The following is a 25,808-nucleotide window of genomic DNA, read 5'->3' as shown; positions in this document are numbered from 1 at the left end:
TGAAATGCATGTGAAGTCTCTAACGATAGTTGCACGCCCACTTTTCCCTAGAGATGGAGCTTAAAAAAAGACTTGCACGGAGAAAAACCTATTTGCGTTGTTTTTTGTTTTGTTTTTTTAATCTAAACAGCTGGTGTCCACAATGCATCCAGTGTCCATTATCAACATCCCTCGGAACACACAAGACCCGTATGTGCTGCAGGTATCCAAGCCCTGCCATCATGGAAAGCTGGCCTCAACCACCAACCACCCCCCTCCCCCCGCCATTGGTGTGGGGTAACCTCCTCCAGCGCCCTAAGGGACGGACAATTGTTTCAGGATGGGCTGCAAGCCAGTGGGGTCAGTGAAAAGAAATTAATGGGGGGGGGGGGGCAGTGACTGGAAGGGGCTTTCAGGAAGTTCCTATTCTAAGAGCTGCAGGTCGCGATTTCCCCCTTTCGTTGTTTTTTTTTCTTTTCTTTTCTCCCCCCCCCCCGGGACATCGCGCCTGCTCCCCCCTTTGGGCTGCTTCGCAAATATCTGGCACGTCCGTGCATGCACACAAAACCGGTGAGCGGCCGCCGGGGGGACCCTGCACATCTGCACGGCCCTTTCTTCTAGAAGCACAACGCCCAGCGCACAGCGGGACCTAACTAACGGGTTTCGGGGGGAAGAAAAAGCACCGGTCGTCGGGATCCCGGCTCCGGGGTGGGGGTGGGGGGGGCGGGTGGAGGGTGGCGTTTCAAGTCGCAGCCGTCGGCCCCCATCTCCCACCCCCCGCGGCCGGGCGCGCCCGAGCCGGCCCCAGGCCCCGGCCTCCCCCCACACACGCCCCCGGGGGAGCCTCCGCTCCAGCCGAGACGATGCGCCCGCGAGCCGCCCGCAGGCCGGAGACGAGCGGCTCGGGCCGCCCGGGAAACGCGCAGGGAGGGCGGAGAAGGTCAGGTTCATGCGGGGACGCCGCCGCCAGGCCGTTACCTCTAGCGCCCCACCCCTCCGCCCCCCTTCACCTCTTAAACATCCAAGACATGGCGCTGAGCGCGGGGAGGAGGGAACGGTGCGGCGGCCCGGAGCGTTCTGAGGCGCTTTGAGGCGTCTCCTTCCCAGGCCCTGCAGCCAAGAAGCCTGAGACAGGTTCCCGAGCGCCGCCGCAGGAGCGCTCGGCTGAAAGGCAAGACGTCGCGAGTCCAGCCAGACGTCGACGTCGTCTCCTTCCAGCAACAATCTGAGAGACCAGTGACGCTAAATGATTGGCACGGGCAACTTCCAATCGAGAAGAGAGGCCTGCGGACGTGAGCCAATCCGAGTGTGGCTGGGGGACAACTCCGCCCCGCGCTGCGATTCAAAGGCGGAGGGGTTGTCCCAGCTTCAGGGGCGGTTCCATCCGGGTTCTTCCCCGCCCCCAAGGCAGGCGCGCGGGAAGAACACGCGGCAGCGCCAGCGGGCGCTGGGTGTCGGGTCTTCTTCAGAGTTAGGTACCCCCTGTTCTTAAGGGCTTAACTCCTCATGAGTCTTACTGCCCCTTGCTATATCGTGATGCGACCTTTTGCTGGATGAAGCCCGTGACTGATGAGTTCTGGTGCTACCAACGAGCTGCTTTCCCTCCTCTTCTTCGTGAACCCCAGGTGGTTGCCCTCAGCAGGTTCAAGTCACACAGGAACTGAATAACCCCCCCAACACACACACACACACACACACACACACACACACACACACACACACACAGTTTGAAAGAGTTTAATAGCGATTTGCATGTAAGAAATGCCTCTACATCTACTTTTAACCCCTTTCAAGAAGTTTCTTTTTCTAGATGCAGGGAAAGGAGAAGAAAACAGGAAAAGTGCATGGACAGCAGGTTGCAGAGGGCACCCCGAAAGTTTGCAGGGAAAATCAGGAGAACCGGGTGCAGGATCTATGTCTCCCCAACCCTTCACCTTAGGGCCATGAGAAAAGGCTGCTGCCCCACTTGGCAGGTGGCTCCTGGTGACATTTACAGAACTGCTGGCTCAGAGATGGGAAGTGCTGGGTGGGGATAAACACTAAGATGATCAGCATTGACAGGTGCCCTTGACATGGTAGGTCCCTTTTGCACTTCCATCAGCGGGTTTAGAGAGGCGGTCAGTGAATAATGTCTTATACAAAAGACATTAGTTCATTCCCAGAAATCATCAGGGTCTCTTGTGCCCGAACCCTCGGTGGGAGTTGAGTTTGCATTTGTATTTGCTACGTTTCAGAAAAGAAGAAGGAGAACGAGAAAACAGGGATTTGCAGTGATTTTGCTTTCTTCAAGTACCCCAAGGCAAATGGCCTTTCGGTTCGTTTTGAGATATGTCCTAGATTGGAAATACGTTCTTGGGAAATGTGCCAGAAAAATGACCAAATCGAAAATGTTTTGTATGTAAAAACAATGAAGCCAGATGAGAGGGAATTGCCAGTAATTCAGTTTTAGTAGGCTCTAGTTTAGAAGTTTGAAGAAATTAGTGTGTTGTATAAAATATATAAAATATGACTAGAGTATGCTTGAAATCAAAAATACTCATTTATAAGATGATTAAGTTGAAGTTGTGTGCTAAAGGTAGAAAAATCTATTTCTAAAAGTGTATTACAGTGCCTATAAAATATGTGTCAAAATATTAGAGTGTTATACCCAGGACATATCCAGACTTGTTCATGTTGCTATAAAGTGTGGACCCCATAGATAAGAAGCTAGCTCTGTCACATATGTAACCTGAGTGGTGCCCCCCCTCAAGACCACCACCTTAGACACCCCAGACCCCTCCTTGGAATTTGCCATCTAAAATTAGCTAGTCAATCCCAATGTTCGATTCTGTAATCGATGCTTACTGCAACCCCCACCCAGATTTAGGGTATAAATCATCAATAGTGTTCACAATCGGGTGCTTGTGTTCCCAATGCTAACTGGACTCTTGGCCCAGTTGAGATAAAACTCCTTTCATCTTCATCCATCTGTAGCTCCAGTGTCTTCCATATTTTGCAGAGTACTACCAGATCGGAGAAGACTGCTTTTCACAGACTGGAAAGAGGGCATAATGGTTATGCAAAATGGTTTTCATGTCCTAGGATGAAAAGGTCCCAGGTTCAATAGTCATCACCACCATAAGCCAGTGTTGGACAGTGCAGGGGGGGGGTGGGGGGAGGGGGGGGAATAGTGAAGCCATGCTCCAGAGACTGGAAGGTAAAATTCCTAATAGAACGTAGAAGTAATACTCAATTTAGTTGTCATGAAGGGGACTGACAGCCTAGCCAAATGTCCATATATGCCACAAGAAAAGGCAGTTGTAACTTGATTTTCAAAAAGTAGCCTCAAGAGTCTGAAGAGCTTCATGAAAGCATCTAAGAGCAAAAATGTGCCAAGGCAGGGAAAAAGTTGAGATAATGAGGTGGCTCTGTTAAGGAGATCATGGGTAGACTTTTAGAATCCTAGAGACCTCAGTGAGTCTCCAGCACTGGGAAGGCTGGAGACTTCCCTATATCAAGATTGTAGCAAACAGAATCCAGAGGCAGGTGTCCAAAGGAGAAGTGGAAAGAGTTCCTTCAAGGATGAGTTCCTACAAAAGAATGGAGTCCAAACATAAGCCAATTGAAGAGCAAGAAAAGGACAGGGGTGATAGCATAATGGCTATGCATATAGATTCTCATGCCTGTGGCTCTGGAGTCACAAGTTCAAAGCCTCTATACCACCATAAGCCCAAGCTAAGTTTTGCAGCTTCTTTTTTTTTTAATTTTTTATTTAAGAAAGGATTAATTAACAAAACCATAGGGTAGGAGGGATACAACTCCACACAATTCCCACCACCCAATCTCCATATCCCACCCCCTCCCCTGATAGCTTTCCCATTCTCTATCCCTCTGGGAGCATGGACCCAGGGTCATTGTGGGTTGCAGAAGGTGGAAGGCCTGGCTTCTGTAATTGCTTCCCTGCTGAACATAGGCGTTGACTGGTCGGTCCATACTCCCAGTCTGCCTCTCTCTTTCCCTAGTAGGGTGGGTCTCTGGGGAAGCGGAGCTCCAGGACACGTTGGTGGGGTCTTCAGTCCAGGGAAGCCTGGCCGGCATCCTGATGACATCTGGAACCTGGTGACTTACGAGTTAACATACGAAGCCAAACAAATTGTTGAACAAAAGTGTTGCTTTTTCTTGGGGGTGGGGGGCTAATTTGGAAGCTAAACTTTAACTGCCTTTTTTCTATTTTATTTGGCAGCAAGGTTATGGCTGGTGTTCTGTGCCTGCATGACCAATCCACTGCTCTCTCTGGTCATTTTTTTTTCTTTAGTTGATAAGACAGAGAGAAATTGAGAGGGGAGGAGGAGATAGAGAGAGGGAGAGTCAGACACCTGCAGACCTGCTTCACTGTTCATGAAGCTCCCTCCATGCAGGTGGGGAGAAGGAGCTTGTACATGTAACATGTGTGCTTAACCGGCTGCACCACCACTTGACCTCCTAATTGCCTTTAAACCTTAAAATGACTGAATGGCTGTGCTGGGATTGGCTAGATGAAGTTATTTCCTAGCAAGCAAACTAAAGGTTTAAGAAAATTAATACCAATAAGGAAATATAAAGTGTTTTCTTGGCAAAGTTAAGTGACTGAAATTAATATACCTCCACTGCAGTGAATTTACTCTAGCTATTTATAACAGCTACCTCTTATTGGTTAAATTAGGGAATTTCTATTTTTTTTTTTTGCTGAGAAGTATGTAAAAAAGTGTCTATTTTGAACATGTACTACTTTTTTATTTTTATTTTATTTTATTATTATTTATTTATTTATTTTTTATTTAAGATGTACTACTTTTTTTAAAACTATAATTAAACATGAAATAAGTTGATGTACATTTTAAGATTTTACAACTTTGTGTTTCTAATTTTAGGCTTACAAAAAAGCTGCAAAATGAATGCAAAAAGTTCCCTCATACCCTTACCCTGTTTATTTTTAACAGCATCCATAATCACAGCCTATAAATCAAAATCAAAGTTCACACTGGTACAATATTATTTCTACACTATTAAAAAAGTTAATCAGAGAAGACAAAACAAGTGATAAGAATGACATGTTTTGTAACTTTGTTATTTACAATTGAATTTTTTTCTTTTTATTTAATTATTTATTTTGGATAAAGCTAGAGAGAAATTGAAAGGGAATGGGGGGAGAGGGAGAATGAGGCCTGCAGCACTGCTTTATCACTTGTGAAGCTTCCCCCCTGCAGGTGGGATCCAGGGGCCTGAACCCAGGTCCTTGAACACTGTAATGTGTGTGCTCCACCAGATGTGCCACCACCCAGCCCCTACAGTTGAATTTGCCTACACTGAATCAAACCCTGACAGATCCGGGGGAGGGGGGTGGGGGGGGGAGGATTTGTGTTCAGTCACAACTGACAGGACAGAAGAAATAATGTAAAATGAATAGTAAGGAAAATTCTCTGCAGTTAAATAAACCAAGACTATCAAGGGCCTACCTTAAATGAAGTATTCAGTAAAAGCCCTTATCATTATTTTTGTTGCTGTAATAGCTATTATCTAAAGAGTCTCCAAATGCTTGGGAAGGAATATGGCTGATGGAAGCTGAGTTCCTGGTGGTGAATAGCTAGGGCGATTCCTAAATAAACAGAACAACACTGTTTCCACAAACCAGTCATTGTCACAGGTGCATGTCCTTGAAATAAACTGATTTGTTTCAAGAACCAGGAGACACTAATCCCAACTCCCACTCTGAGAAATCTGTGCTCTTCCAGATTACACAGGCCTTTCCCAGGAGATAATTGTTTCTTCCTCCTTTAGACCTTGACTCGCTAAGTGATCCTACACAGTGGACTGACCAGCATTGCAGAAGCTTCAGGTCTGCCTGGGATCTGGCTCACCCCCACGCCACCCCTCTGGCTTCCTGCCTAAGATTCTTTCCCTAACTTCAGGAAACCATCATTCTTAACCATAGAATTATTTCCTGTCATGACCATGACCAAAGTCCTTTCTATTTTAGTGAGCACCACAAAGACTGGTAAATATTTTTCTGCCTCTTTTCTTGGTAAAAAAACTGAAAAGACCAAAAGTTCTATCTTTTTAATGTGAGAAACTATACTATATGAGTACATCACTTTTCAGTCATCGTCACAGTTCAACAAAGTATCTGATAATAGCTTAACCCTAAAATTGAGATTTGGCATGCATTTCAAATAGTCAAAAAAGCATCAAACAAATTTTCAAATTCAAAGGAAACAACACATTTGAGTAGATTTTTTTTCTGAGAAGTTCACCCCCTGGTGTAATAAAGTCAGAAATTATAAGACTCAAGTTCATGAGCAGATGAAATCTTAATGTCAGAATATAATTAAATTTCTAATTTATTGATGCTTATATGTAAAATGTGTAACTCCACAAATCATAGATTCCAAACAAACTTTTTCATTTTTTTTTTCAGGAGAGAAAGGTAGAGCCTTCCCTGCTATGGCACTCCAATGTGGTGTCAGGATTGAACCCCGGCTGCATCACCAGCCCCAGCAAGTAAGTTATCAGTCCTGCCATCTACCATCTACCCCAGGAGCAGCTCTGCAGGTGTCTATCTTTCTCTCCCCCTCTCTGTCTTCCTCTCCCCTCTCCATTTCTCTCTGTCCTATCCAACAACAACATCAATAATAGTAACTACAACAACAATAAAAAACAAGGGCAACAAAAGGGAATTAATAAATAGACATTTTTTAAAAATTTAAAAAGAGCCTTCTTTAGTGGATATTGCCTCTGCCCGAAAAGGTTTAAAACTAAAGCAATGTAATATATAACAAAACAAAATCTAGAACAAAATAGGATATCTTGGCCATAAGCTTTCACCCCTCATAACTGACTTACGTCCTAATATATTTCCAGTCCTACTATTACCCACGCACCCCCAACACCAAATACCACACACATGATCAGGAAAATAGCTCGTCTCATCTGGGTGCTTCTCTGTTTGCCATGTGTGTGACCCCAGTTCAAGTTCAGTCTCTACTGCACTGGAGAAAGATACAGTGCCGTAGAGTGTCTCTCTCCCTATCTACCTACCTATCTGAAAAAATTAACCCAAAGTGGTGAAGCTTTGATGATTAAAAGAAGAAGGAGGGAGAGGAGGAGAATTCACACAAACCTCAGAAATACTATTGTCATGCTATTAACAGATTGTTACTTTCCTACGTATTTGCAAAATAAGTATTGCCACTTTAGATTTCTTTCCTTGGCATAGTTGAAAGACCCTCGGCATAGTTGAAAGATCTCAAAATAAGCACAAGGAAACAACATGGTTGTCTTCATCATCCCTGAGGATTGATTTACCCTAGAAACATATAATCAAAATCAACATTTTTGGTTCAGAATTGTAGTATTCCCCTCATTTCACATAATTTAACCTTACAGCTGAAAATATACAAAGACACATCACATGAAAATCAAAGGTGAGAGAGACAGAGAAACCTCAAAGTGGCGTTACACTAACAGATTAAATTTATTGCAGCTAAGGGTAAGGGTGGCACATAGGATTTGCATGCATGAGTCTCGGGGTTCAACCCTCAGCAATACAAATGCCAGAGAGGTGCTCAGCTCTTTCTCTCCCTCACACATTCTTTAAAAAGAACAATGTAACAGGCACAGAAAAGGAAAACACAAAGTGAAACTTGGACTGGGTGTGGTGTATCACAACAAAGTCAAAGACTCTGGAGGAAGAGAAGGGAAGGGATGCAGGCTGCTTTGGGGTCCTGGTGCATGGTGGTGAGAAAGGACCCAAGCTGAGTGAGAGTGTTTTGCAGACACCCATCCCAGGGAGATGAGGACTTGTATCCAAATGCCAACAACTACACTACAAACCATCAAGCCACCAATAAAATGATAAAATGGTATTTTGAGAAAGAACAATGCATAACAACAGATGAGTGGCTGAGAAAGTTGTGATGTATATACAATCTGGAATTCTACTCAACTCTTAAGAATAATGAATTCACCTTCTTCACCTCATCTAGGATGGAGCTTGAAGGAATCATGTTAAGTGAGAACAGCCAGAAAGAGAAAGATGAACATGGGATGATCTCATTCATGGACAGATAATGAGAAATAAGAGCAGAGAGGGAAAACACAAAGCAGAACTTGGACTGGATTTGGTGTATTGCACCAAAGTAAAAGAGTCTGGGGTGGAGGAGAGTGTGGGAACCTGATGGTGGAGGAGGACATAGATGGGGGTTGGGGGGCTAGAGTGTTATGCTGAAAACTGAGAAATATTTCACACGTACTAACTACTGCATTTTACTGTCGATTGTAAACCATTAATCCCCCCCCCCCATAAAGGGAAAAAAATGGGACTGAAAATAGAAGAAAATAACAATGTGGGAGCCGGGCAGTGGCACAGTGGGTTAAGCACACATGGTGCAAAGTGCAAGGACTGGCATAAGAATCCCGGTTCGAGCCCCCAGCTCCCTACCTGCAGGGGGGTCGCTTCACAAGCGGTGAAGCAGGTCTGCAGATGTCTATCATTCTCTCCCCTCTCTGTCTTCCCCTCCTCTCTCGATTTCTCTCTGTCCTTTCCAACAACAACAACAGCAATAACAACAACAACAATGACAATAAACAACAAGGGCAACAAAAGGGGAAAAAAATAAAATTTAAAAAAAAAGAACAATGCGAAAACCCACTTGTTTGACTATAACTACAGACATTTTAGAAAGCATGGGTAAAGTTGATGACTAATTTGTAAAAATAAGTGGGTAGAGTAGCTAGTATAAAGGTTATGCAAAAAGACTCATACCTGAGGTTCTGACGTTCCAGGTTCAATCCCCTGCACTGTAAGCCAGAGCTGAGCAATGCTTTGGAAAAAAACAATTAGGTGGGAGCAGAAAACTGAAGTAACGACATACATTGGCAGAGTATTCTTATAGAATATCATGTCCTCAAGAATGAGGTTTTATGGAACTTTTTAAAATAAATTTAATTATTTTATTATTATTATTATTTTATTCGATAGGATAGAGAGAAACTGCGAGGGAAGGGGAGATGGAGCAGGAGAGAGAGGGAGCTGGGCAGTGGCACTCCAGGTTAAGCACACATAGTATGAAGCACAAGGATCCTGGTTCAAGCACAAGAGGTGAAGCAGGTCTGCAGATATCTATCTTTCTCTCTCCCTCTCTATCTTCCCCTCCCCTCTCAATTTCTCTCTGTCCTACCCCCCCCCCCCAATTTTTTTTTTGAAAAAATGGCCACAGGAGCAGTGGATTGGTGGTCCAGGCACTGAGCCCCAGCAATAACCCTGAAGGCAAGAGAGAGAGAGGAGAGAGACAGAGAGACACCTGCAGCACTGCTTCACTACTGTGAAGCTTCCTGCCTACAGGTGGGGATTGGGGCCTGAGCCTGGCTTCTTGCGCAAGGAAATATGTACACTAAACCGAGTGTACCACCAGTGGCATCATACATAAGACAATTTCAAACAATTTCTTCTTCTAAAAAAGATGTTTCAAATTTTTTAATGATTTGATTGTTTCTTCCCCTTCTCTTTCCCCTTCCACCTCCTCTTCTTCCTCCTCCTCCTCTTCTTCATTGGGGGGATTATGGTTTACAGTCAACAGTAAAATCCAGTAATTGGTACATGTATAACATTACTCAGTTTTCCGCATAACACTCTAACCCCCCCCCCACACACACACACCTAGGTCCTCCTCGAGCAACTTCTAGTTACATCATGCTGGCTTCACAATACCGGACCCGCTACAGCACAGAGGGCTCTTGGAGAATTTCTTGCAGGCTTTCTCTGCAGCAGGTCTATGACTTGCACCTGCTACCAAATCCTCCAATTTGCCAAATGTTTCCTTTCTTTCTTCTAATTTGTCTTGAGGCAAGATTGATTTACAAGGCTGTATGTTTCAAGTGGTACAACTTCACATTTCTTCATGATAGGCATTTCTGTTCCTCAAGACCAAAGCACCAATATTCCCCCCCCACACATACACACACTTAAGTCCCTTGGCCCCCTCCCCCTGACAACTGTCTCCCCCACTTCCCTTTTCTTTCTTTTTAAAAAAATATTTATTTATTATTCCCTTTTGTTGCCCTTGTTTTATTGTTGTAGTTATTATTGTTGTTATTGATGTCATCGTTGTTGGATAGGACAGAGAGAAATGGAGAGAGGAGGGGAAGACAGAGAGGGAGAGAGAAAGATAGACACCTGCAGACCTGCTTCACCGCTTGTGAAGCGACTCCCCTGCAGGGGTGGGAAGCCCGGGGCTCTAACTGGGATCCCTGCACGGGTCCTTGCGCTTTGCGCCAAGTGCGCTTAACCTGCTGTGCTACCGCCCGACTCCCCCACTTCCCTTTTCTGACCTCACTTCTGCAGAATCTCATTATTTTATATCAAATTCTCCTTGATTAGAGCATCTTTCCATTAAATCTTTGTTGAAACTTGCTTTAGTTTCCTGATAAATAATTATAAATGCCTGTGCATGAAACAGCAACATTTTGTGTAGAAATATCTAGGAATTTATACATACACTATCAGGACTTTCATGCCTGTGGCTTAGAGGTCCGGGTTAAATTCTGGCACTGCCATAAGCCAGAGCTAAGCAATGCTTTGGTTAAAATAAATAAATAAATAAAATAATAATAACAAAAATAAAAACACAGGGTAGGGGAGATAGTATGCACAAAACTATCAAGTCTGAGGCCCTGAGATACCTGGTTCAATTCCCCACACCATCAAAAACCAGAGATTTAAAATGCTCTGATAAAGCTAAAATAAAATATGATAATAATAAGAGACCAATGTGTGGTTGAGTGCACACCTTACAGTGCACAAGGACTCAGTCCCCATTGGCAGGGAGAAGCTTCATAAGCTGGGAGGCAAGACTCAGGACTCTTCCTCTCTCTCCCCCACTCTATCTTCTTCCCTCTTGATTCCTCTCTGTTTCTACATAACAAATAAGCAGAATAAAAAGGATATATCTACTTTAAAAAGAACAAACACATTAATTAAAATTAAAATACACTGATCAACACCAATTTGAATTTCTTCCAAGTCTGAGTCTATTCACAGTGCTGACTCAACAGAAAGACAAAGCAAACCTAGATAGTTGTTTCCAAGGCCAAGGTGGTGGCACACCTGGTTAAGCACACAATTCTAAGCCAAGGGTACGTGCAAGGATTCGGCTCCAGGCCCGGGCTCCTCACCTGCAGAGAGAACACTTCACAAGTGATGAAGCAGGTCTGCAGGTGTCTATCTTTCTCTCTCCTGGACTCCCCCTCCTCTCTCAATTTCTCTCTGTCCTATCCAATAAAATAGAAACCATGGCAACCAAGAGAGGCAGATTCCTAGTGCTGTCACCAAGCCCCAACAATAACCTTGGAGGAAAAAAAAAAAAAGGTAATTTGGTTGCTATTCATAACCCAAGTTACTGTTTGTGGGCCACAAATTCCCTAGTACACTTCAAAAAAAAATTTTTTTTTTTTAGATAGCAGAACTTGGTCTAGGGTTCCCAGTGAATATACAATGCTTTAATAAAGCTTGTCCTTTTGACTGTAAGTCTAACTGTGACAGTCTAACCTAATAAAGTGCAATTCAGGCAAGTCCTGATGAGATCAACTACACAAGGTCAGAGACAAAGGTTCTTGTGGTTCTACTTGTCCCTGGAGTGTCACTCTCATCTGTATGACTGATACTATGTTTCCGTCTCTTCTGTGTCCTAACACTCAGAAAGGAGAAAAAAAAATGAGTCCAAGGCAAGTGGCCTAATCTTAAGCAAATGACAGGGAGGTTGCATACATCACGTCTAATCACAGTTCTTATAAGTAACCCATAAAGGTAGAGGAGATAGCATAATGGTTATGCAAAAGACTTTCCAGGACTGAGGTTCTGAAGTCCCAGGATCAATCCCTTGTACCACCACAAGCCAGAGTGGAACAGTACTCAGATAAAAATAAGTAAATAAATACATTTTTTAGGTGGTGGCACACTTGGTAAAGTGCACTATGTGCGAAGACCCAGGTTCAAGCCCCTGGTTCCCATCTGCAGAGGGTGGCATCACAAGTGGTGAAGCAATGCTTCAGGTGACTTTCTCATCACTTTCTATTTCCCCCCCCTCAGTTTCTCTTTGTCTCTATTCAAAAATAAGCAAATAAATAATAAATAAATAAATAGTAATATGTATGGTTTCCCCTCCAACCAGGGAGGCTGGGGGATGTAGTCTCTAGTTGGATCCTGGAATGCCCAACAATGAATTTATTTCCATAGAAGAAGTAGCAAACAGATATGGAGTGCCACAAGTGGTCTGGTATAAGTCTCAGTGTTTAATTGCAATGGCTGAAAAGTACACAAGATAAAATGTTATCCAATCATTCAAAAAGATGTTTGTGAAAAGGTTTTGTACCATTACAGTGCTTATGTTATTGAGTTAAGGTGGTAGAAAATGCAAAATGAGAACCTCAAGATTGACTCTGAGAGAGAACACACCAGAGACTAGAAGGAAAAAGTCCCAGATACTCTACAATAGTTCTACCTTTGGATACAACCAATAGTACCCATAATGGTGGGATTATGGGTATTTAATGTTGAATCTAATATTTTCTTTTGTGAATTGTTAAAGTATTTTTATTAAAAATAATAATAAAACTGTAGTGGCCAGAGAAATGATTCCAGAAGCAAAGTGCTGAACTCACCTCTATGAATCCTTGTGCTCAATCCCTAGCACCACACATGCCAGATTGGGGAGGTTCTTTGGTACATATCTCCCCACCCTCATAAAATAAAATAAAATAAAATAAAATAAAATAAATAAATAAATAAATAAATAAATAAACAGAATGAAAAAAGAACCAAAAATGGAGAAAATATAATTTCTGACCTCAAAACTGTATGGTACTGGAACAAAAAATAGACATACAGATGAATGGAATATAATTGAGAGCCCAGGAATAAGGTCCCACACCTTTGGAAAACTAATTTATGATATGGGGTCCCAGGACATTAAATGCATTGGATCGACCTTCTCGTGGTGCATCCCGTGAGTACCCATTCATTGGGGAAACTGACGATCCTTCCTAGCCGACTGAATCCAATTGGATCCCAGTCACTTTCAAAGCCAGCAACAAGCAGCTCCTGACAGCTTTCAACCTGACGCTGTTGACTGGCTACGGAAGAAGGGCAAACACTAGAAGAAGAAGAAGAAGAAGAAGAAGAAGTATAAGAAGAAGAAGAAGAAGAAGAAGAAGAAGAAGAAGAAGAAGAAGAAGAGGAAGAGGAAGAGGAAGAGGAAGAGGAAGAAGAAGAAGAAGAAGAAGAAGAAGAAGAAGAAGAAGAAGGACATTAAATAGAAAAAGGAGAGTCTTTTCAGCAGGTGGTATGGGGAAAATTGGGTTTAAATGTGCAGAAGGGTGAAACAGAACCACTATATGTCACCATGCACAAAAGTCAACTCCAGATGAATGAAGATTTGAACATTACATTAGACACCATCAAATACATAGAAGAAAACAATGGTACAACACTCCAGGATGTTTGTTTCAGAAAGATCTTCGAAGAAGCAAGTCCAACAGCAAGGAAGGAAAGCAAAATCAAAAAATAAAATGAGAGGACGACATCAAACTGAAACAGTAAAGGGAACTATCACCAAAAAAAAAAGAGTAAGAAAGAAAAAAAAGAACAGAAAGGAACACTCAATGGAATGTAAGAAGACATTTACACATCATACATTGGTAAAAGGGCTAGTAGCCAAAACACATAAAGGGTCCATAAAACTCAGTAGGAAAACAGGAGAAAAAATAGGGAGAAGGCATTGAACAGAATATTTACCAAAGAAGATATCTAGATAACTAATAGACAAGAAAAGATCAAAGTCATTTATTACCAGAGAAATGCAAATAAAGACAACAACGAAAGGCCACTTTACACCTGTGAGAATGTTATACATTAAAAGGACAGAGGGGCTGGGTGGTGGCGCACCTGGTTGAGCGCACATGTTAACAGTGCACAAGGACCCAGGTTCAAGCCCCTGGTCCCCACCTGCAGGGGGGAAAGCTTTGCAAGTGGTGAAGCAGGGCTGCAGGTGTCTCTCTATCTCCTTTTTCTCTCAATTTCTGGCTGTCTCTATTCAATAAAGGTAAAAAAAAAATTAAAAACTCCCACCCTTTAAAAAAAAAATAGGACAGAAACATCACTGGTCATCTCCATCAGGAACAACATAATGGACCCCTTTGTGGGCCCCTATTGGACCGTGTCCTCAATGTGGATCAGCAATGGTAGGGAATGTTCTTTTCTCTGAAGAGAGGTTGAATAACATACTCTACCTATCACCTGAGGAAGATGGGTCCTGAAATTAGTGCAGCCTGGAATGTTGCTAGCCATGACCACAAAATGTGAGCTCAGACCTACAGGGATGCAGAGGTTACATACGCTCATGTGCTGAATATGGGCCCCAGATCAAATCGATGGGATTTACAGTTAACAATATTTATATACTTTTCCCATATCTGGGAGTTACTCTCTGCCTGGATCCAGCTTCCAGTCCCATTTCCAACTCTAACACCATCTCCCCAGACAATACATTTAGCTCACCTATATGTTAGCAGTCTGGCTCTGGCAAAAATTAGTAAAGTCATGGACCCTTGGAATATACCTAAAATAGACCTACTAGCTTTTTCCGAAACAGAGACTCCAAATCCTCATCTGCAATATCCTTCAACAATCTGCTCTGCTTTATATCTTAACTTTTTTTTCAGCCACAAGGTTCCAGATGCTACCATGATACCAACCTGACTTCCCTGGGCAGATGATCCCATCAATGTGTCTAGGAGCCCCGCCTCCCCAGAGCCCTGCTGCACTAGGGAAAGAGAGAGGCAGGCTGGGAGTATGGATTGACCTGCCAATGCCTATGTTCAGCGGGGAAGCAATTACAGAAGCCAGACCTTCCACCTTCTGCATCCCACAATGACACTGGGCCCATACTCCCAGAGGGATAAAGAATAGGAAAGCTATCAAGGGAGGGAAAGAGACACGAAGTTCTGATGGTGGGAATTGTGTGGAATTGTACCCCTCTTATCCTATGGTCTTGTCAATATTTCCATTTTATAAATAATTTTTTTTAAAGGACAAAAACAAATGTGAGTAAGGATGTGGGAGGGAAAGGAACCCTTCTACCCTGCTGGTGCGAATGTAAATTGGTCCAGTCCTCATGGAAAACAGATTAGAGATATCTCAGAACATTAGAAAAAGACATATCTTATGAACCAGCAATTATCCAAAGAAAACAAGGAACACCTGTCAGACGAGGTTTATGTGTATCTATGTTCATAGCAACACAATTTTTAATAACTCAAGCAAGAAAGCAACTCAGATGCCCAATGACATGCGCAGTTAAGAAAGTTGTGGAATGAAAGCTGGAGAGATAGCACGATGGTCATGCAAAAGACTTTTATGGCTGAAGCTCCGGAAGTTCCAGGTTCAATGCCCAGCATCACTATAAGCCAGAGTTGAGCAGTGTCCCGGTATAAATAAATAAATGAATACTGGAATACTACTCATCTTTAAGAAATGATGACTCTTGGGCTGGGGAGATAGCAAAATTGTAATTTTACAAATAAAATTTTTTAAAGGACAAAAACAAATGTAAGGATGTGGGAGGGAAAAGGAACCCTTCGACCCTGCTGGTGAGAATGTAAATTGGTCCAATCCTCATGGAAAACAGGATAAATTTTAATTTTGCTATCTCATACCTGAGGCTCTGAGGTCTCATACCTGAGGCTGTGAGGTCTCAGGTTCAATCCCCAGCACCACTGTAAGTCAGAGCTGAGCAGTGTTATCTTTCTTGGTATCTCTCTCATTAAAATAAAGTAACTAAAATATTGTTTTCAAAAGGAATTACTTTTAAAACAAATAAGAAAGAAATGATGTAATCTCCTTTTCCACATCTTGGATGGAACTTGAAATAATATTACTCCAGGAGATAAGCCAGAAGGAGAAGGGTGGATGACACATACTGTCACTTAATGGGTATAACTTTAGAAACAAGGAACAAAAGGGAAAACACAGGATGAAGCTCAAAATAAGTAGGGGCTGGGAGAAAAGGTTGAGAGGGTCCTGGAGACCCATTGCTTGATGGGGGAAGAAGACTCCAGTTGTCAGTGGGAATGGTAGGCAGATAACTACCATAAGCAGGTAAGAATGTACTCATGTGACAACTGGCTTGCAAGTCATTATTTCCTTAATTAAAAAAAAAAAAAAGAATTAAAACCAGGGCCCAAGAATGCTGCCCAGCACTGCTATTGTGTGCGCATATGCATAGCATATACAGACTTTATTTTGAGAGCAAGACACCAAACACCACCCTACCATCCATGAAATTCCTTTTATCTCTATCCTGGGTGCTCTCATGTCATGCCAGGTGTAGAATCAGATCTTAAGACACACAAGGCACATACTTGTTGTGTCACCTTCCATGCCCCTAATATTTGGGGGTGGGAGGGAAAAGATAAGGAGACACTGAGAGTGAAGGGGGAAACAGGGGAAGACACAGACACTTCACTGCTAGCTTCACTGCTAGTGAAACTTCCCCTTTGCAGGTAGAGAATGGTGGCTTGAACCCAGGACCTTGTGCATGGGAAAGTGTGTGCTCTACTGAGTTTGCCACTGCTTGGCCCCCGTATCTCTAATTAAATGTGAAATATAATTAATTCCATGTAGCTATCAATTACAGCACAGAACTGGCAACAACTTAAAAGGAAAAGCCACAAGCTCGTGTAATTTTTTTTCATTATTGTAAGTTTTTCAGCAGATCTAGTAATTATTTCCAGGGTCTACTGCAATCTGTCAGCTTAAGTGTCCCATGGAAAATGGAATGAAATGAAAGGGAATATAGAAGCCGCTGTGACTTCACTGAATGGGCAGGTTTTTTTTAATGTTTTTTTTTTTTTTAATGCAGGTTTATGAAAGGGAATAGAGAAGCCGCTGTGACTTCACTGAATGGGCAGGTTTGTTTTTTTTTAATGTTTTTTTTTTTTAATGCAGGTTTTTCTAACATAAACCATCCTCACCTGAATCCCTCAGCACCACTCAGTGTGCAAAGCTGACGTTTGTGGAGTCATTTCTAAAATAAAGCTGTCCAACCATTTAAAAAGTCTGAGCTAGGTCAAAGACATTTGGACTGAGTCCAAAAATAAAAAATAAAAAGGCAAGTGTTGTAAGAAACCATCAGATAACTGGCTGACAAGTCAAGAGGCCATCTGGACCATGAAAATGATGGCTGTAGATATTTATTTATTTATTTATTTATTTGGTTGTTTTTGTCAGAGAATGGAATCAGTAAACCACTATGATAGCCAAGAATTGTTTGTTAACATTAATAAAATTTTAACTCCTCACTTCCTCACCTCCTTTTTTTACTTCCTCTTTCCCATAAAACACCCCAGGCTTTATCCCTTTTCAGGATATTATTTGACTTTTTTTTTCTCTGAACTTCCCCTCTACTTGGGGTTTCCTACCCAAATATGTGCCCCCCACATTGCAATCCTTAGCTCCCAAATAAGCATCCTGGGATTCAGGACAAAGAATGTTGTCAAGATGGTGAGCCCAGAGACCAGGGAGATAGCAAAATGGTAAAGCACCAGACTTTGATGCCTGAGGGCTTGAATCACCACCATAAGTCAGAGCTGAGCAGTGTTCCCTGTGTTTATGGAAAATAAAAACAAATAAATATTTTCTGTTAAAGTTGCCTACTTAAGTCAGTGCCTGTCATTGAGACTTTGGGTTCTCAGTTGTGAAATGGAGACAATTTGCATGAACCTGAAGCATGAACCAAAACCTCTAGGCTTTTCCAGTGTCACTTCCCTACCTAATCAGAAAAAAAAAACCCTTCCCTTCTCCCCCAAGGGAGGAATCCAGATCTTCAGGATCAGAACAGAATGAGGTCACCATTCCTCTCCTGATACTTCTGGCTCAGACATGTTAAGTGACTGTGTGACACCAGGAATCAAGGTCATTCTGAAGAGACAGAAATAACAAGCTGCTGAAACTCTGGTGGTGCTTAGACAGGAAGCTATGAAATGAAGCCTCTCTTGAGAGGAAGGAGAAGTTGGAGAACCAGTCAAATTTCAGTTTCATGGCTATCAGTGATTCTAGGCCAACTTTTTTTTTTTTTTTTCCACTAGGGCTATCCGGGGAGCTCGGTGCCTGCACTATGAATCCACTGCTCCTGTGGCCATTTTTTTCTTTCAATTTTTTTTAATAGGACTGAGAAAAATTGAGAGGGAAAGGGAAGATAGAGAGGGAGAAAGACACCTGCAGACCTGCTTCACCTGTTGTGAGGCAACACCCCCTGCAGGTGGGGATCCAGGTACTCAAACCAGGATCCTTGCACTGGTCATTGCTCTTCATACTATGTATGCTTAACCCGGTGAACCACCACCCAACTCCTATCAACCTGCTTTCTAAGTCTCAGTTTCCCTTTCTAGATCATGTATATGGGTAGGGGGATGGGGCTTGGTAGTAACCTGGTGAGTGAGCACTGACTCCTTTCTCCAGTGTTAAGAATGGTCCTCCAATGTTAACATTAGTTGAGATTCTAATTTTTGCCACCAGAGGGCAACATTGGGTAACTATTTACCTCAAGTGTATTTTGTTGGTTTATAATTGGAGGACAGTCCTATTGTAGTTAATTTTCATAGTTTTGTACACATTCTTTAGAAGAAAAAAAAAACACCAGTGTCTCAGGTTTGATTTATTCAGTACCCTAAAATATGGAAGGAAAATAAGTATGTTAAATGTGTTTTCCCATTTTTATTATAGGTTGGAATCTTTGAGATGTACTGATGCTTAGTGGCTATTTTGATGTTGATTTCATTAATGTTGGATTTAGCACTTGTAAATGTATTAAATTAATGGGAAAAGAGAATTTCCCTGGCATACTTGGTGCCAAGGAGTGAACTCCAGACCTAAAACTATAAGCACTGAGGTATCTCCTGTCCCACATCCACAACTATTGGGCATCAGTGTATTTAAAAATTAGGCAGTGAATCATAGAGATATCTAGGAATAAGTCCCCAGGTTATGATCCCTGGTACCAAATATAATGATAGAGTGATGTTCTGGCCTCTCTGGTACTAAAAGAGTTTAAGTGGAATAATTTCTATAATAACATGTGTTTTTTATTTGTGATTTAATAATGACCAATAAGACATATGGGATAAGAGGGGGTACAATCATTTTTAAATTTTTTAATATTTATTTTTTTCTTTTGTTGCCCTTCTTATTGTTGTTGTAGTTATTATTGTTGATGTTACTGATGTCATCATTGTTAGATAGGACCCAGAGAAATGGAGAGAAAAAGTATGAACCAAAATTCTTAATGGGGTACAGAAGGTTGAAGGTCTGACTTCAGTAATTGCTTCTCAGCTGGACATGGACATCTGACAGGTCGATGCATATCCACAACCTGTTTCTGTCTTTCCCTGGGGGTGTGGGGAGGTGGTGGGTCTCCAAGACACATTGGTGGGTCGTCTGCCCAGGGAAGTCAGGTTGGAGTCATAGTAGCATCTGCAACTTGGTGGCTGAAAAAGCATTAAGATATAAAGCAGAACAAATTGTTTAATCATCAGGAACCTAAAGATAAGAATATAGCAGATGATATTTGGGGTCTTCATATTGGAAGAAGCTAGGAAGTCTATTTTAAGTATATTCTAAGGGGCCTATGACTTTACCAATTTTTGCCTAAGCCTGACAGTTCACATGCAGGTGGGGTAAAAGTATTGTATGGGAAGATGTTGTCAGAGTTGAGAATAGGACTAGAAAGCAGCTTGAATTAGGGATGAGAGTGGCTCCCAAGTATATAAATACCGTTAACTATAAATTCCATCGATCTGACCTAGGGCCTGTTTCTATTCATATTTAGCATAGGAGCCTATGCAACATCTGCATACCCGTCAGTCTGGTCATAGCTAGGAACATTCTAGTCTGTAGTCATTTTAGGACCAGTCTTCCCCACGTGGCAGAGAAATTGCCTCCCTTCAGAGAGTGGGGCAGTTTCTATCATTGTTGTTGTACATTGAGGGCAGTGTCCTGTAGAAGACCACAAGAGGGTTTATGATGTTCCTGCTGGAAATGACCAGTGATAGTGGAGAGAGGGATCTGTTAGAGGTCTAGGCCCATCACATTTAAGTGGGAATCCCAGGATTCCCTGAATAGGGCCCTGGATGATGGGGTGGCCTGGTAGTGACCAAAAGAGCCATCATTAAAGAGCGCCAGTCTCTTGCTCTTAACCAGCTTTTGTAGTCGTTACTTTTTTCTGACAGGGTTAGACTTAGAGTAATTAAGAGAAGTTAAATAGGAAGTAGATAAAGCAGGTATCTAGGTCTAAGATAAAGCAGGTAATCTAGGTCTAAGTAAACTATTTGGTTAAGTACTTTGTGGTGTCTTTTTTAGGTCTTTCTACTTGCTTGCTGCACTTACTGAGTCACTGCAAATACTATGCATTTTTACTTTAAATCATATATTTTGCCCGAACTTATAGATACATGTGCACATGTGCCCTATCTCATGGGCCCTGGTCTACATCTAGGTTATGTGGCCTTGTTAGGAAGTACACCACCCAAAATGGAGTTAAGGAATTCTATGAACTAGGAATGGTCTCACCAGAGTATTGGAGCTAGAGGGTTGACATCCCAGGTCTAGTGTCTCTGGACACAGTCTGAAATGAAACATGTTGATGTGGTACTGTTTGCATTGGTTTGACTTCTTCTTCTAGCATTTGCCCTTCTTCCGTAGCCAGTCAACAGCGTCAGGTTGAGCCTGATGTCTGCTTGTTGCTGGCTTTGAAAGTGACTGGGATCCATGTGGATTCAGTCGGCTAGGAAGGATCGTCAGTTTCCCCGATGAATGGGTACTCACAGGATGCACCACGGGAAGGTCGATCCAATGCAACCATTGGTTTGACTGAGATCAGCAGATGCAGTAGCAAATGATATGGATCAAAAGAAGCATGAAGGAGAACAAGCAAAGCCCCAGATTCCAGGACTGGGAGAAATTAGTTTTATAGAGAATGTGGAAGGTTCCTTGATGTCCCAGAGTTTAAGAGGGTATCTGATTGGGGGGGGGGGGGCAGGAGGGGAGCAGCCCCAGGGGTCCTAAAGGAGGAGGGGCATCGGTGCAGAATGAAGAATGAGAGTTGATGCTGAATCAAGCTCAAGCAGACATCAAGCACAACTTTATTTTTATAATCTCATAAGGCTTAGATCATTAATCCAAAAATCACCAAGGTATAGATTATTAAAACAAAAATCACCAAGGCTTTGGTCACTAATACAAAAATCATCAAGGCTTTGATTATTAATACAAAAATCACCAAGTAAGAACAGCACAGGTAGGGAACACCTCCTGCTTTGTGGAACATTCACATTCCAGGGGTACATTTCTCCCTAGAGATCACATCACAGTTTCTGTGTCTTTTGTTATTCCTGTACCTGTGTGCTAGGCAGATGTCCTATTGATTGAGATTCTACCTGCTGCATGTTTATGACGTTCTCTTGCCCCTATGCATCAGAAGCCATGGTTCATAGAAAGTTCAAGCTTGTTATGTTTCTAGGGGGCTTAAACAAATTGAGCAGCCCATTTTTCATAAAATCTGTTCCACTGTTTGATCAAGGAGTTTTGTTTTGTTCTTGAGAGAGCACCCAGGTGGTGCTGACCTGGCCAGCCTCTCCATAAAGTTAAGCTCTCTAGCTGGAATCCATCTTCTGTGTATGCTCACTATGTGACCTAGGTTCTCATGTACTATTCCTGCATAAGGAAGTGGGAGCATAGTTGTGGGTGGTAGATTAAAAGGCCCATTGTATCTAGGCGGGTATCATAACTTTCCATTTATTAATTATGCTATGTAAGGTGGCCCCTCCACTATGGGAAGCAACAATATTTCTCTATATTTTAGGGGGAATACTAAAGGAAGTGGTATAGATAAAGGGGGAAACAATTCTTCCTCTAGGAGTCTCCTGAAAAATTCTGCATTACTGGTATTGCTTATTCCATTATGATCAGTCTTACAGAGTGCAGTGCAGGTTTTGTCATTACTTTTGTTATTGGTCAGGCTCTGAGCCTGGCCACAGTTAAAGATTACCAAGACCACATAAAACTTAATCCCAAACCCTATTCATGGCAAAAGGCAGAATGGTTTCAGTTTTGCCTGGAGAGTCCAGCCATGTTGACCTCCCTATGAAGCTGGTATCATGGCAAGCAGCTCGCATGGTGGCGCCTGCGCCAATCTGGTAATTATTATTATAACCAATTTACTTGGGAACTTGGTTTACTTTGAAAATACCATGGTTAGAATTTGCTGTACCATGTAATATCTTACCATGATGTATGTCAATTAATGTTATTTACAAATAACTGTATCTTATGTACTGACAAGACTGGTTGCTTCTGGTCTCCCTGGTCTAAGATCATAGGTGAGTTAATACTTCCAAAAATAAGTTTTTATTAGAAATGCCATTAGCAATTTAAGCCCAGTGTTAAAATTCAATGAGTTTACTAATTTGAAACCCTGAGTGCTTAGTTTGAAGGAATGTATACTCAGAACAGAAATCTATGTATTAAAAAGCTTGAGACATTCAATCTATTTTCCCCTTATATTGATTAAATAGTGACTTATGTGGCTCAGGAGATGGCACAATGGATCAAGCATTGGGCTCTCAAGCAGGAGGTCCCTAGTTCAATCTCTGGCAGCACATGTACCAGAGTGATGTCTAATTTTTTCCTCTCTCTCTCTCTCTCCTCCTATCTTTCTCATTAATAAATAAATAAATAAAATCTTTTAAAAAATAAAAATAGTGATTTATAAGACTATAAGTTAAAAAGAAGTATATATTTACACCATTCCTTCTGCCAAAGATCTGTGTCCTACCCCACTACCCTCTTCAGTGGAGCTGAAAATCTACCCTCTCCCAACCAAGAGTCTTTTTCACTTTGGTGCAATATTTCAAATTCAGTCAAATTCTACTTTGCATTTCCCTTTCTGTTCTTCTTTCTCTACTTTTGTTTATGAGTGGGATCACCCCATATTCCTCTTTCCCTTTCTGACTTATCTCACTTAACATAATTCCTTATAGCTCCATCCAAGATGGGTCAAAGATGGTGTATTCATTTTTCTTAGTAGCTAAGTAGTATTCCATTGTGTCTACATGCTACAACTGACTTAGCCGCTCATCTGTTGTTGGACACCTAGACTGTTTCCAGATTTTGGAAATTACAAATTGTGATGCTATGAACATAGGTGTACAGATAACTTTTTGGATAGGTGTGTTGGGTTCCTTAGGATATATCCCCAGGAGAGGAATTACTGGATCATAAAGAAGATCCATTTCTAACCTTGTGAGAGTTCTCCAAATGGCTCTCCATGGAGGTTGAACCAACTTACATTCCCACCAGCAGTGCTGAGGGTTCCTTTTTCACCACAACCTCTTCAGCATTTGTTGGTGCTGTCATTTCTGCTGCATTCTCACAGGGGTGAGTTGGTATCTCATTGTTGTTTTTATTTGCATAATATGTGCTGTTTTCCTGACTAACCTATTCAATGCTATTGAAAGTACCAACAGTTCATTCCTTTTTATAGCTGGTAAGTAGTTCATTGGGAATAAAATAAAATTGGTTTATCCATTCATGTTTGATGGATATTTAGGTCGCTTCCAGTTTTTAAAATACTTTAATGAGAGAGATACATACATACATACAGACAGACATACAGACATACAGAGAGACACAGAAAAAGGCCAGAGCACTGCTCAGCACTATTTTATGGCTGTGCTGGGGATTGAACTTGAGACCTAGGAGCCTCAGGCATGAAAGTCTTTTGTGTAACAATTAAACTATCCCCCCAGCCCCCAGTTTTTTTCCCTATGACACATAAAACCAGCATGAAAAGGTATGTATTAGTCCCCCCCCCCCTTAGTCTCATTATAGATAGAAACCTTCAAGTCTCTTGGGTAAATACCTAGTAGTGGGCTGGTTATATCATTGGGTTGCATATATTTAATTTTTTTCTAAACCACTAAATGGTTTCAAAAGTTGTTGTACCCTATGACATCCATGCCAATTGTATCAGTTTCACCAACAGTTACGATAACCACATTTTATTTTATTTTATTTTAGATAGAGATAGAGGGGTTATGCAAAGAAACTTCGCAAGCCTGAGCTCCAAGGTCCCAGGTTCAGTACTCCACACCACCACAAACCAGAGCTGACCAGTGCTCTAGTAAAAGAAAAAGGAAAGAAAGAAAAAGAAATCCTACATGAAAGTGCACCACCACCCCTACCAATAACACACACACACACACACACACACACACACACACACCCATCCATCCATCCATCCATCCATCCATCCAAGTCCTAGGAATTGTTCTACTCTGCCCTTTGTTGTCATTACTGGGGCTTCACCGCTCAGGGCTGACTTTTTCCATAAAGACAAACAAAGAAGCAATGAGAGACAAACACACACACACACACACACACACACACACACACCAAAAGTTCTTCAGTGTGGCAGGGTTGGGTTTCAAACCTGGGTTCCCATAAAGCAAAGCAGAACAATAGTCCACTGAGCTACTTTGTTAGCCCTAGAAACTGCACTTTGCACCAAAACTACTGTCAGATCCGGTATTGCTAAGTTAGTCCCTTGAGCCATGCACATCAGGTTGGGAATTTTCCAGCCTTGTCCTCCAGACACTCCCAAACCCCCCAGGGGAAATTTGAAGGCTGTCCCTGAAGCCTCTGTGAAACCACACAAGGGAGCTCCATAGTTAGAATGTACTGGAAAGTCTGGGAGACGGGCGGTGGTGCACCAGTTAAGCGCACATTGTACTAGGTGCAACGACCTGCGCAAGGATCTGGGTTGGAGCCCCTGGCCCCCACATGCAGGGGGGTCGCTTCACAAGCGGTGAAGCAGGTCTGCAGGTGTTTATCTTTCTCTTTCCCTTTCTGTTTTCCCCCCTCAATTTCTCTGTCCTATCCCCCCCAAAAAAAAAAGAAGAAAGAAAGAAGAAAAAATGGTCGCCAGGAGCAGTAGATTTATAGTGCTGGCACCAAGCCCCAGTGATAACCCTGGAGGCAAAAAAATAAAAAAGAAAAAAAAAAAAAGAAGGAAAGTCTACATGTCTCTCCTGGGCCAGAGTGGAGGCGTGAACAGACAGAAGGACGGACTAATGGTCCCTGCATCACTCAATAAAAGAGTGCAGGTAGGGACCAACGCCGGGCCTTGGGGTCCCTGGAGGGGCGACTCCCAGATTACCCGGCGAGGCGGGGCCCAATGGGCGAGTCACGCGAGCCCCAGCCCTCTCCACGGCGGCCCCTTTAAGAAACCGAGCGGCAGGCGGTCTGGCTGACGCTCACGTGACTCGGCTTCCAGCCGGCTTGGCTCGCGGAAGTGGCCCAACCTGGGCGGGCTGCACGGGGTCTCCAGGCTCGCCCGTCCCCACCCCACCCCCGGGGGTGTGCCGGCTGGCGCGGGCGCCGCGGGTCGCCGGGATGGTGCAGCTGTACAACCTGCACCCGTTCGGGTCGCAGCAGGTGGTGCCCTGTAAGCTGGAGCCCGAGCGGTTCTGCGGCGGGGGGCGCGACGCGCTGTTCGTGGCGGCGGGCTGCAAGGTGGAGGTGTTCGAGGTGACCAGCCAGGAGATGTGCCGGTCCAGATGTACCTTCTCCACGCTGGGCCGCGTGCTGCGGCTGGCCTACAGCGAGGCGGGTGAGTGAGAGCGGGGCCAAAGGTGTTAAGGGTGAGTCTCGGGCTCCCGCTAGAAGCTCGAGTGTCCCCGAAGGCCGCACTGGCCGGGGAAGGGATCTC

General features: G+C 42.9%; 2 protein-coding genes across 10 annotated transcripts in view; one reads left to right on the top strand and one right to left on the bottom strand.

Moving 5' to 3' along the window:
- The window catches only part of HLTF (helicase like transcription factor), a 54,506-nt gene extending 53,288 nt beyond the window's left edge, over window positions 1-1,218 (bottom strand). For 4 of the 6 annotated variants that reach the window (XM_016185999.2, XM_016186000.2, XM_016185998.2 and 1 more), the window contains exon 1: window positions 990-1,218. In XM_016185999.2, coding sequence (XP_016041485.1) covers window positions 990-1,009 — 20 coding nt within the window. In that variant the 5' untranslated portion in view covers window positions 1,010-1,218. The remainder of the gene's footprint in view (window positions 1-989) is intronic. The other 2 variants (XM_060197542.1, XM_016186001.2) reach the window with 1 other exon arrangement.
- Window positions 1,219-25,345: 24,127 nt separating this feature from the next.
- Window positions 25,346-25,808, top strand: part of HPS3 (HPS3 biogenesis of lysosomal organelles complex 2 subunit 1) — a 42,755-nt gene continuing 42,292 nt past the window's right edge. For 2 of the 4 annotated variants that reach the window (XR_009551539.1, XR_009551538.1), the window contains exon 1: window positions 25,346-25,709. Coding sequence is in view for 2 of the 4 variants with exons in the window: in XM_060197544.1 (XP_060053527.1) it covers window positions 25,493-25,709 (217 nt within the window). In the remaining 2 variants the exon portion in view is untranslated. The remainder of the gene's footprint in view (window positions 25,710-25,808) is intronic. The other 2 variants (XM_060197544.1, XM_016185996.2) reach the window with 1 other exon arrangement.

The sequence above is a fragment of the Erinaceus europaeus genome, chromosome 9 (genome assembly GCF_950295315.1).
Source record: "Erinaceus europaeus chromosome 9, mEriEur2.1, whole genome shotgun sequence".
Classification (NCBI taxonomy): Eukaryota; Metazoa; Chordata; class Mammalia; order Eulipotyphla; family Erinaceidae; genus Erinaceus; species Erinaceus europaeus.
Note: the sequence above shows the minus strand (reverse complement) of the source record. Positions and strands in the feature narration are given on the sequence as shown.